At 48.2% G+C, this 17,287-nt stretch overlaps 1 protein-coding gene and 1 long non-coding RNA gene across 4 annotated transcripts in view; one reads left to right on the top strand and one right to left on the bottom strand.

Moving 5' to 3' along the window:
• Positions 1 to 575: 575 nt before the first annotated feature.
• HDLBP (high density lipoprotein binding protein) overlaps positions 576 to 17,287 on the bottom strand; it is a 91,467-nt gene continuing 74,755 nt past the window's right edge. For all 3 annotated transcript variants that reach the window (XM_048863694.2, XM_075132318.1, XM_075132317.1), the window contains 6 exons: positions 13,424 to 13,558; positions 11,929 to 12,072; positions 11,464 to 11,649; positions 8,783 to 8,899; positions 8,075 to 8,203; positions 576 to 2,987 (listed from right to left, as the gene is read on the bottom strand). In XM_048863694.2, coding sequence (XP_048719651.1) covers positions 2,901 to 2,987; positions 8,075 to 8,203; positions 8,783 to 8,899; positions 11,464 to 11,649; positions 11,929 to 12,072; positions 13,424 to 13,558 — 798 coding nt within the window. In that variant the 3' untranslated portion in view covers positions 576 to 2,900. The remainder of the gene's footprint in view (positions 2,988 to 8,074; positions 8,204 to 8,782; positions 8,900 to 11,463; positions 11,650 to 11,928; positions 12,073 to 13,423; positions 13,559 to 17,287) is intronic.
• LOC142073200 (uncharacterized) lies at positions 4,314 to 16,706 on the top strand. Its single transcript, XR_012669929.1, has 2 exons — positions 4,314 to 4,643; positions 16,293 to 16,706. It is a non-coding gene; the product is annotated as an uncharacterized LOC142073200 (long non-coding RNA).

Genomic DNA, 17,287 nt, shown 5'->3' with positions numbered 1-17,287 from the left:
GGTAGAGGACAGGTGGGCTGTATGTCCCCCACCTGGCATGAGGTCGGTGTGTAGGAGAAGCAGTGCTTCAGGCTGAAATGAAGCAAGGCCCACTGCTCCAGTGAAGTAGGAAGCAGCAATTCACCAGGCCTGGCTCTTACACAGCTGCAGCAGGGACTTAAGGGAAGTCTAACCACCACAGCATGTTGTCAGACAGGAGCAAGCCTCGCTTCCTCTTCCTGTTATTAGAGAGAGGAAGCTTGGAGTTACGCACTCTATTCCCTTACAGAAGAGAGAGGGGGAGAGCCTGGCCACTAGCTGGGGTTCTTTACACTAGTAGGCATGGAGAGGGGGCTTTGAGGGAACCTACTTACACTAGTGCTGGCCTTGTTAATACCTTTTCCTCCCTGGGGCCTGCACTCCGGTAGGACCACTCAGCCTAGTTATTAGGTAGTAAATCCAGACAGGGAACAACTGACGCTTTAAGATGACAGCTTAAAGTCGTAAAGAACTGTCAAAGGTTATGCTAGCCCCTGCCCTAATGTACATGGAAAAGCAGTCTCTTTGAGCATGGGCAGAGAAATACAACACTCCAAGCTGTTTCAGGTTTTTATTTTAGAATTTATAAAATTCCAGTGTCATCCATACTCATGAGCCTTTTTACATGTTTGCATATAGTCTCCAAATTCCAAAGTTAAGGCCAAGGGATCATTGCCATGGAAACATACACTATGGAAGACGTTGAAAATAAAGGAAACGGAGCACATACCAGAGCATCTGCTACAGACTGAGGGGCAGCAGGAGACAGTACTAGGTACAATCACTTCATGACCTCTAGCATATAGGGGACCCTGAATTTAACTCAAGCCAAGCTAGGCAACTGATGGGGTTTTTTGTTGTTTTTTTTGGGTGGGGAAGGAAGAGGCTGGCAGGCTTGATGACCTCAAGATGTACCCGTACCCCTTCCCCATCTGGGTTATCTAGCCCTTTTCAGAGCCCCTTTTGCTGGAAAGGAGGGAATACTACCCACGTTTGGTGAGCCACCCCTTTAGACATCTACCATGGGGCCAAAGAGTGGTCAAGTTATTCACCACTGCCTTTGCATAGCCCTGGGACCTGGCTTTTTTCAGTTGACAGCAATTCTCCACTTCACTGTGAGCAACAGGACATTTTGGTATCTGACTTCTGGGCTAGAGTCCTCTTCCAGAGGAGTTTGGGGGGAAAAAAAGAAAGTCAGCATTTCTAAGCCTCACTTGACACAGGTGCAGCATTGGGAACAGCAAGAGGACTGGGGCAAGCCTTCCAATGTAATGACCCTTGCCCCAGTCAGCATTATTAGGGAGCTAAAACAGACAGGAAATGGAGGTACGGAAGGAGGACATCCTACTTCCCCACCCCACCAACACAATTTCTCTCTGTGGCTGAGCAAGCAGATCACTTGAAGCCTCCTTCAAGCAAGCTGTGGCAGTGCTTAGGGTTCAGCAGCTCAGGGGCCAAGATGCTACAGTACAGAGCATGGGATTTACCACATACCGTGGCAAGCCCTGGGCCTTAATTCTCCCGATGCTCTTTGCCTCTGAGCTACAGAAAGTCAAGCTGCTCTGAAGTATTCAGAGTGGACATACAACCTGCCTCTCTTGAAACCAAACTCACCTTCTGGCTCAGAGTCCTACAGCTCTGAAAGAGGGGGGGACGGTAGGGGAAGAGAGCATGCATTACCCTAACCTTGCTCTTACTTTCATGTGTGTGTTTCTAACAGCTACATGTGCTGATTGATGCTCTTCCACTCTCCCTGCACCTGGTGCAGATAATTCAGCTCTGGCCTCCACAGTGAGATGAGCAGGTTAGCAGTAGTGCTGATGCTCTAGACTTGGAGGCCACCCACAGACTGGTTTTTGAGGTAGAAAGAAGGCAATAGTAAATAGTGACAAATTCCCTACCCCTTGTGTCTAAATGCTGTCAGAGGGAGGGGGAAATTATGTAGCTTCAGCATTGCAGTTCCCATCAGCTGGCTCCTGGGCCATGTTACCATAGCAAATTGGGCTGACCCAAATTCTGTTGCACCCCATAATACTGTCATGTCCTGGCTCTGACCAGCTCTGCTGCTGTTGGGAAGAACAAACTAGGGGTGAAGGGGGAACACTGGGAAGCAGCCATATTTTTACTCTCACATGTTGGAAGACTCATCAAGTGTGCATGAGACTCTAGAGTCTCAATGCTACACATGGACATGCTCAGTGCCATATATCACTCAAGGCTTTTTTCTACTTGACCAGGGGATCCCTTGTGTTACTGCTGGTCCCTTCCAGTGTCATTGCTTCTACAGATTATTGTATTGTTCTTTAAGCAGTTTCTGATCTTTAGACTTTTAGCTCACTCCACACATCCACTATCACTGTTAGATGGATTTTTGGCAGTTCAAAGGAAAAGCTGATTGCACTCTACGACAGTAAAATAAGGCCCGGGATAAACACAAAGGAAAAAGGGCAAACGTTTTGGCTTTTTAGAAAGTCAAGGAAATTTATTTCCTGAGGTCATGAGACAGGAAGTTGATTCCTAGCCACAGTAAAGGAGGTCTCCTAATGAAGACTGGAGTGCCTAGCAAGACATGCTCAAGGTATCTGATCACTGTCACCACTTTGGCAGTTGTGAAGCTTAGCAGATGAAAGTCACTTATGACACTTCAAACAAAAAGCTGTGTCTGAGTTGGAGGGGGGAAGGAACCATCCATTTATAGTAGGTCCTAAACCCAGTTACAACAGACAAGTAGAATGGGTTCTAGCACTCCACACAGCATTAGGAGACCTCGCAGGGCAATTTACTTGTGGTCCAGCCGCTAGGTCAGAATTCAAACAGGAAGTATTTGTGGCAGGTTAGTGTCAGGTCAGCTGGCTGGAGGAGATGTTTCTGCTTCCAGGTCATTATCGTTTAGGGCCCCAGGGAAGAGTCTTGGGGGCCACTTGAGCCCCAAAGCTGGGGAAATCTTCAGAACTGCTCATATCAGGGGCCTAGAGCAAAGGAGAGAGAATGGTCTAAGTTATATAGGCTAGCTGCAGTTCTATACAACACTCAAGAAGCTCAGAGACAACTGAAGCATTCAAGAAATATCACATGTGCAAACACAACATGAAGATGTCATGAGTAAGGCCACATATGGAAGAATGTTCTAGGATATCAAAGGTTTCAGAGTAGCAGCTGTGTTAGGCTGTATTCGCAAAAAGAAAAAGGAGGACTTGTGGCACCTTAGAGACTAACCAATTTATTTGAGCATAAGCTTTCGTGAGCTACAGCCGATGAAGTGAGCTGTAGCTCACGAAAGCTTATGCTCAAATAAATTGGTTAGTCTCTAAGGTGCCACAAGTACTCCTTTTCTTTTTAGGATATCAAAGTTCTTGAAAGGTACAGAGGACACGGACAATACAGCAACAGGGTTTTAGTAGGACCCAAGAAAACAGCAGGTAATTCATTAAGATGGGTCACAAAAGGATCATGATCTGAATTAACCAAATCAATTCAGAGTATCAGGGAAGCAGATTCTGCAGGAAGGTCGGAAGGACGTCTACGTCTTGGGGAGACTGACACCAAGTATAGTTTGCCCACTGTTTCCTCAGTGGTGCCAGATCTACCTTAATACTCAAATGCTATCCTCCTCATTGCTGTAGTATGCAGTAGTATTGAAGTATTCCTGCTAACAGGCAAGGCTTTTCTGTACAGTGGCAGGAGAGACACTAGCTGGGTCAGAGGTTCTTGACACCCCTTAATTTTTATGGCTCAGGCTAGCTTTAGAACTGAGACCTGCCAAGTCCTCAGTGCACCCTGGGAGGACCAAGTGGCCAAGAAGAAGGTATTTGGCTTAGTAGCTTATCCCCTGCCTTTCAGATAATGGTCAGAAATGGTCACCCTAACCTTGAGTTCCACAATAACAAAGTGCCAACCACAGCCGCTTTGGCAGGCAATCTCAGCTCCAGGGGCTGTGGAGGAGAGATTCGCCAGGCTAGCAGCTCCTTTCAGAGCCTCTACAGGAGGATTCTGGTGTTCCTAGCAGAGGGGAGAGTGACAGCAGCAGAGGAAAGCTGGGCAATTTAGAAACCCAACATACTAACATCTAGGGGCCTAGTACATACTGTCGGCAAGCTCTCCAGGTGATGAGAGAGACTCTTGACACCTCCCAATTGTCAGGAAAGGCCTAGAAATCCACTAAAAAAAAGGGAAGAACATGATTCTGAAACAAGTTACCTACCTTTCATAACTGTTGTTCTTTGAGATGTGTTGCTCATGTCCATTCCATTCTAGGTGTGTGCGCACCCACGTGCAGAGTTGTCAGAATTTTTTGCTTTAGTGATATCCGCAGGGTCAGCTGTGGTGCCCTCTGGAGTGCCACGCTCATGTGGCAACGTATCAGGCACCGCTAGCCCTGTGCCCTCAGTTCCTTCTTGCTGGGCAACTCCGACAGAGGGGTAGGCAGGTAGTGGAACGGACATAAGCAACGCATCTCAAAGAACAGTTACAAAAGGAAGGTAACAGTTTTTTCTTCAAATGCTTGCTCATGTCGATTCCATTCTAGGTGACTCACAAACAGTATCCCAGGAGGTGGGCTTGGAGTTCCCGGCTGTGTGGCTTGCAACACCGCTCTACCAAAGCCAGCATCGTCCTGGGCTTTCTGGGTAAGCGCGTAATGGAATGTGAATGTGTGGATAGACGATCAGGTAGCGACCCTGCTGATATTTTGGATCAGCACCGGGCCACGAAAGCTGCTGCAGCTTGCGCCCTGGTTGAATGGGTGATCACAATTGCCAGTGGTGGCACTTTCACCTGTTCATAGCAAAAATAAATATAGAGGCAGTGACCCATGACGACACTCTCTGGGTGACCACAGGAATGCCCTTCATCCTGTCTGCCACTACAACGAATAGTTGCATCGACTTACAGAATGGCTTAGTCCTTTCTATGTAAAAGGCTAGTACACTCTCTGGACATCAGGAGGGTGATCTATGGTCCTCATCTGATTTATGAGGTTTTTGGAAAGAAGATGGTAAGTATATGTCTTGACTAGTATGAAACTGTGAAACTACTGTGGGCTTGAAAGCTTGGTGCTGCCGCAGTTGGACCTCGTAGAATACCATATAGGGCAGTTCTCAGGTAAGTGCCCTAATCTCAGAGACCCTACAGGCTAACGTTATTGCCACCAGGAGAATTGCAGAGTGTAGCCCAGAGGTATTATACTGAGCACCCAATGGTTTGAAGTTACTTGCGACTATGCTGACTGGAAGCGATGCAGACGGTTGAAGGAGTAGGAAGGTGGATCCTGAGAACTGACTGCAGTGCCGTCCTTGAGTGCACCTCAAAATGAGTGCTTCTGGCCACCCCGGTGTTTTGCTGGACCACGCTGAGTAGGCAAACAGGAGGTGGAGGGGTGACCATGATTGAACCTCTCTCTCTTCCTCCTAAAGAAGCCTTGCCAGAGAGGCCAAGGTCTAGGAGGTAGCAGGAATTGCATACGCCACAAACGGCAAGAAAACAAGCCTAGTGAGCAGAGTGGCTCGAGAATCCTCAAATCCATGTAGCTTCGCATCCGTTTGCTCTGAAAAGAGCCCATTGCCTTTGAAGGGAAGGTCCTGGATGGAGGACTGCCTCTGCTAACACAGACCCAAGGATTGAAGCCAGGAACTGCGCCTCATAACTACGGCCAAGACAAAGACCCTGGCCACCGAATCGGCTGTCCCAGGCCATCTGGAGAGAGCCCCTACCACCGTGGTACCTTCCTCCAGGATGGTAGCAACCTCCTGAGGCAGGGAGTCCCACAAGTTACAATTGTATCTCCCCAACAAAGACTGGTGGTTCGATACTCTGAACTGAAAGCTGGCTGTAGAATAAACTTTTCTTCCAGAAAGGAAACAGACACGCCAGGAAGCTGGACCTATGTGGCACTCACTTGCCCTTGCCCGTCCCTTTCGTTGGCCGCAGATATGATTAGCGACCCTGGGGGTGGATGGGTATACAAATATTTGAATGCATTAGCAGGGACAAATATTTCTTTTCTGCCCAGGTGGGCAGGATAAGAGATGGGATTTGCCACAGGGCCTTGGCTATCTTCAAAATCTCCTCATGTATCAGCAGTGTGGCTCATGATGGGGCTGCCACTGTTAGAATGTTGAACAAGTTGCCTGACTGCTCCGCCAGTTCCTCCACTTCCAAGCCCAAGTTTGAGGTCACCCTTCTAAGCAGGGCTTGGTGCTCGTTAAAGTCCTCACAGGGACTGACGTGTGAGGGCCCTGCTACTGCTTCGGCTGACGAGGATGATGATTGCACCACTGGGGGAGGACCTGGGGCATTGTCCCCCATAGGGGAGGGCTCCCTTGGAGTAGGCACTTGCTCCTCTACCCCAACATCGGAGTCCGGGCCGTGCACTGAGTCTGGTACAGTCATTGCAGGGGGTTGCTTCTCCAAAGCAGCAAGGGAAGAATGGTGTGAGAGGCATTAGCATCACCAGCATGCCCCACGCATTCCAATTGGGCCATTGGTCTGGCCACTGACCCTACAACCATCCCGGCAGTGTCCAGAGCCTCCGGTGCCCACAAGATTTGCTGCTGCCATGGCAAGGGGCTAAAGTCCCACTCTGACCTAGACGAGTCCCTTTCCAGTGACCAAGGCAGTACTGACAGGTTTCAGAGGAACAGCCGTGTTAGTCTGTATTCGCAAAAAGAAAAGGCAGTACTGTAGATGCTTGTGTCTGGCAGCTGACCATAGGCGCCAGGGAGTGGTCCCTCAAGTAAGATGATCAGTGTCTCTCAGAGGACTGGTGCCGGGGTGTGGAGACCAGTGCTGGAAAGGTGAGATGTCCCGTACCAGCGGAGACCTGCGCCAGGACATCGGCTGGTGAAAGGACGATCAGTGCTGGGTGTACAGAGACTGATGCCTCACTGAAGGTCACCTGTGCTGTTGGAGACCAGGACCGCAGTGACGGCGACCTGAGCCGTCTGACCAGAGACTTAGGTTGCGGAGTCAGGGATCTTGGTCATGGAATACTGCCTCTGCTCCGGGGAGGGATGGCATTCAACTGCCCTCTGAGGTGGTCTTATGGCTGGCTTGCCCTTAGAACGGGGAGCCTTAGCCACCTCCAATGCGCTGGAAGGACTCTCTGGTCCCTAGCTGCCTAGAGGGCCTCAGACATCGAAGGTACAACCAGGTGCCAGGGTCCCTACTGCTCCCAGGAGTGGGATCCCTGGGGGATCCAGCCTGAGAGGTAACCCCTTGAAGCTCCAGCGAGGGCAGTCAGGCCTGTCCCTCCTTGTTTGGTGCCAGGGAGCCTTGCTTTTTCAGGTGCTTCTTGGACACCGGCAGAGCTCAGTGCTGGGCAGAACACTCTTCACCAACCCCAAGGAGCTAAGTGTAGAGTTGGAGCATGAAGGCTCTGACACTGGATGAAGTGCAGCCTCCATAAGAAGGGCCCTTAGACGAATGTCCCGCTCCTTTTGAGTTTGGGTCGAAAGTCCTTGCAAATTTGATACCTGTCCTTTATGTGCGACTCTCCCAAGCACTTCAGGCAGTGGCTGGGAGGGTCGCTAACAGGCACAGGCCTATTGCAGGTTGAACAAGGCTTGAAACCTGGGGACGGGGCATGCCCCACCCCGGGGCAAAGTCCCTGCTGAGACTAACCCTTAACATCTAATTACTAACTACTGTAAACAACTATATACAAAGAAAACAGACAATAGGTGCTGGAGAAAAAACTTGTCCACTTGCGAGGCAAGGAGAAGTTGCTCCGACCAACCACCAGGGGCAGTAAGAAGGAACTGAGGACATAAGGCCAGCGACTCCTCATATACCAGCACACGAGTGCGGCACTCCAGAGCGTGCAACAGCTGGCCCTCTGGATACCACGAAGACAAAAAATTCCAACATCTGTGCACATGGGCGTGCACACACCTAGCATGGAATAGACATGAGAAAGCACTAAAAGAAGAACAGGCATTGATCCCCAATGAACAGTGAGATGACCCTCCGGTTCATATCCTGGCCATGCAGAGTCCATGGCACAGGAACAGTCTCTGGGAAGAGGAACCTCTGGAGGTGCAATAGCAGAAGCAGCACTCACCTTCTCATTGCTGCCAGCTGCCCAGGGGGCATCTCTCACCACAAATCCCTTGGATGGGGCCTTGGACTCCTCATGTGCGGAGGGTTTCATGTACACCTGCATTGCCTCATTGTCCACCACATCAGCTAGCTGCAGGGAGAGGAGTTCTCTTTGTATGGTGATGTACCTTGTGTTCCCTACTTAGTCAATGAAGTCTCCCCGCCCCACAGCATCAAACAGCAATTGCTGCCAGTAGCAGCTTAAGACTAGCATGCTGCACCCCTCAGAGAGGCAGACGACACCCATTTTATTGGCTGCTCTATTCATTCATTTACCCCCCTCACTTCAGTTGCACATGGCAGCCTATGTGGTCATTGCCTTGACACTGCTTCACAATCCAACACCTACTCGGGGTTCTAATTTCTAGGGACAGCTGCACAGAACAGCTGAAATTGCCATGAGCACAGTGTGAGAGAGATGGATAGGAGGAGGAAAACGCTAGATTCCTCTCCCAAGTGGCAGGAGCCAGAGAGATCTGGACATTCAGTGATTATCATGCAGCAGTATGCCCGTAATAGCGAGCTGAGCTCCCTGCACACACACAGCAGGGACTTACAGTTTTTAGGCCCATAGTCTCCACTACGAAGGAAGTTAATTAACTGGGCTGTTTATGCCACAGACCAGAGCCATTCTTCTGGCCTTCACTTCCCTTCCTCCTCCACTACTCACATATTCCTCCTCCAGGTTCAGGATATGATCGATTGCTTCCTCCACATTATCAGGGAGCCCAGTCACAGTCACACAGTTGGGGTCAGATGCACCGCTCTGGGGGAAGCGGATATCCACCTGGAATGCAAGGCACAGCAGAGGGTTTTAGATGTGCACCAGCCCCTCTCAGGTGGCTCACCATTCTGGAGGTCCATGGCTAGGCTGCAGTGATGACCCCACAGGTGCTCACAGTCAGAGGGTTCATTTGCACTGGACCATACCAAGCCCTGATGGGGAGTGTTTGGTTTCCAGTACAAGGGAGTGCTGAGCTGGAACCCATACATAATAGGAAGCCTCATTCCCAGCAGAATGGAGTCTGATCAGCTTGGGAGCAGGGGGCTCTGACCCTTCTCCAGCCACTGCTGCCGTTTGCTCAGCATCCTGCAGCTTCATAGTGTTGTGCAGCCCAGAGCCCAGTAGGGCTGAGCTGCTCTACCACAAGCACCTGCCCGGGGCAGAGTCCCCACTTCTGCAGAGCGCTTAGAACTGTGGCAGCCAGCGTGCAGGTGATCGCTCCCACTGCCATTACAGCCTGCCATGCTTTACCAGCCACTATGGCGGTGGGAGGTCTAACCACTGCGTCCTCAGCTATCTCCACCTCTGTCAAACCACTGCTAGTGCCGCCTCACGACACTAGACTGCTGGCAAAAACCAGCGGGTTCTAGTGAGCTTCTAGGATTCTCCAGCAGCTCTCAGCTTGTTTTGGACACTAGAGCCCCATGGACAGAGTGGTACTTGAGATGCCACAATTTCCTCTTCAAAGAGGAGCTTTCCAGCCTTCCCAGTTTTCAAGAGACAGAAGGGAAGTGTAGGTCTGCAGCCTGACACAGACTCAGAGGTCGGAGTTCCCCCCAGGGCTATCAGTGGGCTGTTCACGGCAAAGCTAAAAGACAAATGCAGCATCAATGATGTTCATTATTTCACTGCTGATCATTTCAAGAGACAAACCTTGCTAAAGCCTTTCTTCCAAGAGCCCAAACAATCCTAATCCAGCCTGAGACAGGTGCGTGGCCTGTTGCTTTGGGCACTGCTGGAAGGTAATCCAGTGTTACAGTGAAGCCGTCTAGAACAGAAGTGTCTCCCACACACTCAGAGGGACCCAAGAACCCAAGCTGCCCCCTACTCGGCTCCCCTCAGTCACAAACAGCTTCCATAAAGCAGCTGTGTTTTCAACAGGAAAATCTGAATCCACTGAAAGTGTCAGAAGATGTAAGGGCACCACAAACACTGAATCCAACAGCAAATTCAATACAGAGCGTATGGGACTCTCTGGATTTTTATCTAAAGCTGCCAGATTTCCAGGGTCCTAGGTACTCAGCTCTGCGAGACCACTGGGGAATGTCAAACTCCCCTCAAAGAGTTGCCTAGATGATAGCACTGGTTCCCCACAGGCTCCAAGCAGGGGGAACCAGGAGGCCATGGTCCCATCACTTTTAAAAAGCCATAAGGGCGAGCGTGGTGGGGGAGAAAGAGGAGTGAAAGCAGGGGGCAGAGCCTCAGGGGAAGGGACAGCGTGAGATCAGGGCCTTGGGGATAAGGGGCAGGCCCCCATTTGGGCACCAGTGGGGAGGCCACCCACACTTTTAGGAAGCTTCTGCCACTCCTGGCTCCATAATCAGTGACAGGGCAGCAGATAAAAGCTGTTCCCTCTCACTCGGAAGAGCCATTCAGCTCAGGTCTGAAAGTGTGAAATGATCAGACCATTATGATTGTGATGGACAGGTGCCACTGACAGAGGCAGTTGTGGCTTAGCCCTGGGAACAGCACAGAGGGAACACACAGAAGCAGGTCTGCCAGATTAAATCCACCCAGGCCACAGACACTCAGGATACATCTACTCTGCAACTGACCACCTGCATCTGTCCCACGTCAGCCGACGAGGGTTCAGGCTGCAGGGCTATGCAATTGCAAGGTAGCTGCTTGGCTCAGGCTGGAGCCAGGGCCCACCAACCTGAGCATCTACCCTGCAGTTAAACAGCTCTGTAGCCCCAGGCAGCTGACAGGCCAGCCTCAGGTATTCAACTGCAGTGCAGACACAGCCTAAGGGCTCAGTGGAGTTCTCTCTCGGCCTACGTATGGAACACTGGAGTCGTGTGCCCCACCCTGGGAAGAGCTCCAGAAACCAACTGGAACTCAGGCACCCTGGGTCACCATTTCCAGAGATACCATTTTGCTCCAGGGGAGGCGGGGGGGGGGGGGGGGAAGAGGGAGAGAGAGAGAGGGGGAAGGGAGGAGAGCAGCCTGCTTTAACCCATTCCTAATTGTGGTGTCCAATCAACTTTGCTGCTTGGGGTGTATGAAGGAAGGGTCCATCTATGCCCTGGCATGCAGCCCTGGCTCAGACTACAGGAAGAGAGCAAGGCCTGTACAGCTAGACAGGCTGGGGCCTTGCCTTGCCTCCCATCACCTGACTCCGGCGTACAGCCATCTCCAGCTCAGTCACAGTCAAGCCCACAGAGAGATGCCCTGTAACACAGCAGCACCATCATCCCTCCAGCCTTTGCAGCCCAGGTCAGGGTTTTGCAGAGGGCAGAAAGCATGGGCATTAAGAGCACCAAAGTCCTGGGTTTGAAGTAGTTCAAGCTACCCCAGCCATTGTACAGCAGCCCCCGCAATGGATCCAGTGTACTCTCCATGCCCACCTTGAACTCATCCATGATTTTGCGGATGGCTTTGCCCCGTGCGCCAATGATGCGGGCATGAACACGATGGTCAAGCGTCACATCCTCAGAGACCATCTGCTCCAGCTCGCCCACAATCTTCATGATGGCGTCTCGGGCTGCCTCTGTGTTCTTCTCATAGCCAGTTATGGTGATCTGATCCTGGGACTAGGAAAGTAGGTGGGGGAGGAAGTTAGAATGGAGTTGCTGGGAGCAAACCCATTCTGGACCTCTAAGGGAGAGGTCTGACTGGAAGGCAACACTACAGGAGACTCTGGGCTGGAAACCAAGTGCAGTGTTAGACTGGCCTGCCTGGGCAGGCTTGGGGTTGTTTTTCTTTGATCAGCATTTTGCAGTGAGCAGCTGCTGGAAATGTCACGCATGCTCTATTCAGAGTCCAGAGCCTCTATTATGCCCCAGAAGGCTTTATCCCCCTCCAGTCCTCACCTGGTTATCATCATCCTTATCCGGGAACTGGATGTTGACCTCATGCTCTGTGCGGATCTGGGTGATCACTGCCCCCTTTCTTCCAATAATTTTAGGGTGGTATTTGGGGTCAACAGTGACAGTGAGCTTGAAGCTTCGCAAGGCCTGTAACGAGAAGGGAGACCCTCTCGAGCGCTACAGCAGAGTATACACCAAGGTTTGACCAATTGCATCTATTCCTGTCTATGTCAAACTTCTACCTCCATCTTTCAAGTATCCTGCCTGTAAGGGGACACCACACATTTAGGCAGATTCTGGGGGAGTTTTCTGCTCTCCCTGTGACATGCCCTAGGTTGTCCCATAGTGGCTGCTCTGGGTGGCACTACCTGAACATGTGCACATGACTGCAGAGCCAAAGTACTTGTGTGCACATCTGTCACTGGCCTGTGCTTCTGTTGAGCCTCTGCTCATTTACTCGTAGCTCCCTGCTCATGACAGTGCCTCGTTGTTCTGTGCTGGGGACTGTAGAGAGGAAACCCAACAGAGCAGAGGAGCCAGGGAGGATAACCAAACTACCACACTTCATGTGAAGAGGATAGAGAATGGGACTCGGAAGCATTCCTCACAGAGCGAGGATTAAAAGCTGTTGGGTGAAATCCTGGTTTCACTGAAGTTGATAGCAGAACTCCCCAGATGACTTCAAAAATCGGCCAAGATTTCACCCATTGTCTACACAGCAGATTCCACTTCCAGGTCAGATGGAGGAGTGATGGAACACAAGCCACTGGCCAAACCAGTTACTGTATGCATTGTGTCACTGCAGAAAGATTGCCCCATTCCAAATGCCTCGCCTATTGGGGATAAAAAAGGATAAAAAACTGGACAGACCGATCACTACCTTTTCATCAGCTCACACTGTGCAGATGGGCTTTTTAGAATCCACTTGCTCTTTTTAATTAAAGTTACATTTGGAGTAACACAAAGTGGAGTGGACTCTTACCATCAGGTTAGTAGCTAATGTGGCTGTAACTGCCATAGTTACAGTGCAGCAACTTGGGTTACGGGAGCTTGTAACTCAGCCTTCAAGTTCACTTGAGGCAGAAGCAAACAAGCCATCGTAACTCTAAATTCCTTATCTTAGGCCAAGGAAGCTGCCTCCAATAGTGCTGCAGAGCCCAATCCATCGGCGCTTCCACTTTGCTGCCAGCTAGGTGAATGTTGTTCTGGAGGCCACTGATCATTTTCACATTACTGCCCAGGTTCAGAGGGCAGTGTCCAGCTGTCAGAGGCAGCAGAGGGGGGTCTGAAAGGGTGATCCCATGTGCCTACTCTAAGAGCTCAGATATCAGGCCAAACACACACTATTTACAAGGGTGCGTTCTGCCTCTATACATCCTCCAATATCACTGACCCCTTTTACACAAAGCTAGAGACAACACTTGGGCTGGGGGTGGAGGGGGCTAGTTCTCCTAGGAGCAAGAGGGACAAGGAAGCAGGCCGTGCCACTAGGGCTTACCCGATCTTCTTGCTCAGCCTGCAGTTCCTTCACTCTCTCCAGCAGTCCGGCCTTTGCGCGGTCCAAGTTTGCAGCGAGCCCAGTGATACTGATGACATCAGACCGAAGTTCAGGGGCAGGGACTTGGATGTTCACCTAAATGACAAACACCTGTTTTCACTTTGGGCCAATAGACAGCCAGTTCACATGCCACTTCTTCACTGCTGAGGGAAGAGCCTGAGGTTGCAGCATCACTGCCACGGCCACCACCACCACCACACCAAAGCAAAACTTCAGTTCATCACTGTGTGACTAGTTCTTGACTGTGCAGCTAGTATGTGGTAGCTCTTGCACCAAACTAGAGAGGTTTAGGAAAGGGAAAGGTTTGAGCAACAGGGCCCTGTTGCTACCAGTACACACAGGAATGGCCAGTCTTGGTCAAGACATAGGTCCACCTAGTCCAGTATCCTGTCTGACAGTGGCTAGTACCAGTTGCTTCAGAAGAGCCCTGCAATAGGCAGATGTGGAATAACCTGCCTCCAGGGCATCAGCCAGGAGGCTGCAGAAATCAAACACTAGTGCCACTATTCCAGGTGGATTCTAACTGCATCTCATGGACTTTAAGGCCAGAAGGGACCACTGTGATCTAGTCTGACCTCCTGCACATTGCAGGCCACAGAACCTCACCCACTCACTCCTGTAATCAGGGTGGATTTGATTTAAATCACTAGTCACCAAGACATGTGACATGCATCTGATGAAGTGGGTATTCACCCATGAAAGCTTATGCTCCAATACGTCTGTTAATCTATAAGGTGCCACAGGACTCTTTGCCGCTTTTAGTCACCAAGACAGAATTTAATCATGGATTTCTATACAAAAAGTGCATTCTTGTTGGTTATAACCTTAATTCATATTCTTCACAACTCAGATAGATGTAGGTTTCATTTTTAGAAGGTTCACACTATACATTTTTAAAGTTATTTATTTTGAAAACTTTTCAGATTAGTTTTACAGCTATATCAGAAAATGAGTGATTGGTTGGTTACTTCATTTACCAAAAGGTAACTGAAGCGGATATTTATGAAGTTCTCCTCCCAACGACTATCAATATTTGGAGGATTTTCTTGCAATGCTGTATTAGGATGAGAAAAATCACCAGACAGTCATTTAAATTGTTTTATTTAACTAAAACATTACGTATTCTGGATTTTTCCTTCAACAGCAAATATTTTAACAAAACAAGTATATGATTTTTTGAATTTAGTTAAATGTTCAAGTTTTTTAAAATCAGCTTTGTCTTTATTAAAATTGTTTAAAATAGTTAAATGATTTCTTTTTAAACAAAAAGTAAAATCGACTATGTCAGCAAGCTCAGCATGAGAAACTTAAAATATTGGCTTCTGCAGCTAACTCAGTCATCTTCACCTTCATTTTCCTGTTTGTTCATAATCTGGAAAAGAAAAACAAGCTTTCCTGCTTTTTCAGATCCCAAACAAATTTCTCAATTTGGAATGAATTAGTCCAAAGGAAGAAAAGGTTCTTTCTACACTAGCAGAAGCAGCTACTGCTGTTAAAAGTGAGATCATCACTTCAACAGTCTCTGAATCCAGTTGCTTAAGTGACTTCCACCAGTTCGCTGGTGTGATTATATGTTTGCTGTTTTAAAGACATTTCTTGAACGGGTCACCCTTAACTCTGAAGTTTATTATAGTTGGCATTATGGAAGGATGATTGCTGGGTGTCCATGTCATAGCCAACTCCTCTTCTTCAGCAGTTAAGGTTTGACCCTGGTACCGAGTATTGAGAATATCAGCAAGAAAATGAGCTGGAGATAGTGCTTGTCTTATTTGTTTTTTTAATGCTTGTAATTTAACTCTGTCATTGCATATTTCTCTTTGTAAAGATCTCTCAGTTCCTTCCAGATTTCAACAGCGTCAGCAATAAAACAGCTATTTCCCTGCATTTTGTTCAAGGCTACAAAAATAGGCTTCAGGGTACTCAGCATGTGTACAACATTTCTCTTAAGCCCAATGTTGAGAACTTTGACTGTGACAGTGCCATCTATTTTTTCATGATTTTGTTCACAAACTGTCATCAGATTAGGCCAGTGCTTGATACAGTGCTCAAAACAGTCCACCACTGAGTTCCATCGCACGTCTTGTTGGAGAGTTAGCTTGGTTCCTCACACTTTTTTCAGAGCAGCTGCTGCAAAGTGGTGTTACGAATGTATTTTGCAATTTCAACAACATTAGCCTTTATTTCTGGAACACTGAAGTCTTTGGCTAGGAGGTGCATCAAATGAGCACTGCAACCCTACGTTATTAGCTTGGGACTCTCTTCGCCCTCTTCTAAATAATTTCTCATCTTGATACACTTGCAGCATTGTCTGTGACCAAGCTACATACTAGACATTTGCATTTTTTTTCCCCCCAGTTTGTTATAGCTTTTACTGTTTCTTCCTGTAAGTATTCTGCTGTGTGTCCATTTCCTGATGTATCAATTATTTCTGTAAGGACGACATTCCCTTCTTCTGTTTTCACACAAGCACATACAACAGGATCATTGTGGACATTGCTCCACCCATCAAGACTCAGGTTAACAATTTTACCCTCTAGACCTTTTGCACACTGCTCAGTTTCCTTTCATACACTTTATCCAGCAATTTGCCTGTGACATTTGCTCTGTTGGGTGGACTGTATCCTGGTCTTAATGACTGAACCATGTTAACGAAGTGTGGGTTCTCAATCATTCAGAAGAGAGACTTTGTTGCAGAAACAAACCGGGCAATTTTTTCATCAATTACCTTTCTGTAATCTGCTGGTTCTTATCACAAACTTATCTATGGTTGTTTCTGGATGATGATTTTTTTCTTTTCTTTTTGCTATAGGTGATCTACTGTGGCCACATGACATACATGATGTGACAAACACTATCACTGGCAGATAACCTGAAACTATAGAAAACGATGGTGACCTTGAAGGTGGATAGTCTTCAGAATCCTGTATGTTGAGGACGGATTCTCCTAAACAAAATAAGTCAATGCAGTTAATTATTATTACCACCATACTGCTCATTTAGTATTACTGATCGCATTCATTGACACTCAGTACTACTTTAAGGTGAAATTGTAAACGGAAGATCTGCCTATTTCAGCTATTTATTTTTTATCACAACCGCATCTAAAATGATAGTACCATAGAGTAACTATATTTTTTGCTCAAACATGAGAATTCAAGAATAGTCCAGAAGGAAGACAGGCAGTCCTTAACAAGTATGAAATAAAAAAGTTGACCAACCTGAAGATTCTGCATGTTCAGACATGTTCCTTTCATCATCTTCAATGCAGCTTCCTCCTGAGAAGGAACACTTCTCATGATGTTGTTTCATTTGGGCAACCAGGCCTTGCATTTCTTTGTTGCACTCTTTCCATTTTGCACGCATGCTTCTCTTACCCACAGGTAGAGGAACTTCATTAAAATACTCCCAAACTGGATCTCATTTATGGCCTGCTGCCATTATAGGTTTTCCCTTATAGTGAGTGAATGGTGTGGTAGATCTCAAATCAATGAAGGCTACGCTCAGAAAGACCTCAAGACTTCTGTAATATGCTTTTGATTCTACTGCCTATCCCTCCCTTCTTACATTTATCTCCAGATTTCTTCTCCTTGTCCAGATCTATTCTTCCCCCAACAGTCTTCTATTCATTGAACTTTTTGAAACTTTGCACTTTTAGAGAGGTAAGGGATTGACTCTGTGTACACAAATTTGCAAAGGGACAATAGGGTTGAGGTCTGTTATTTCTCACCTCTCTGTATAGTTTATTAATTTAAAAACATTTTTGCTGTTAACAAGCATGTTATCTCTGGAGAGACAAATCCAGAG

This window comes from Caretta caretta, chromosome 9 (assembly GCF_965140235.1).
Source record: "Caretta caretta isolate rCarCar2 chromosome 9, rCarCar1.hap1, whole genome shotgun sequence".
Classification (NCBI taxonomy): domain Eukaryota; kingdom Metazoa; phylum Chordata; order Testudines; family Cheloniidae; genus Caretta; species Caretta caretta.
Note: the sequence above shows the minus strand (reverse complement) of the source record. Positions and strands in the feature narration are given on the sequence as shown.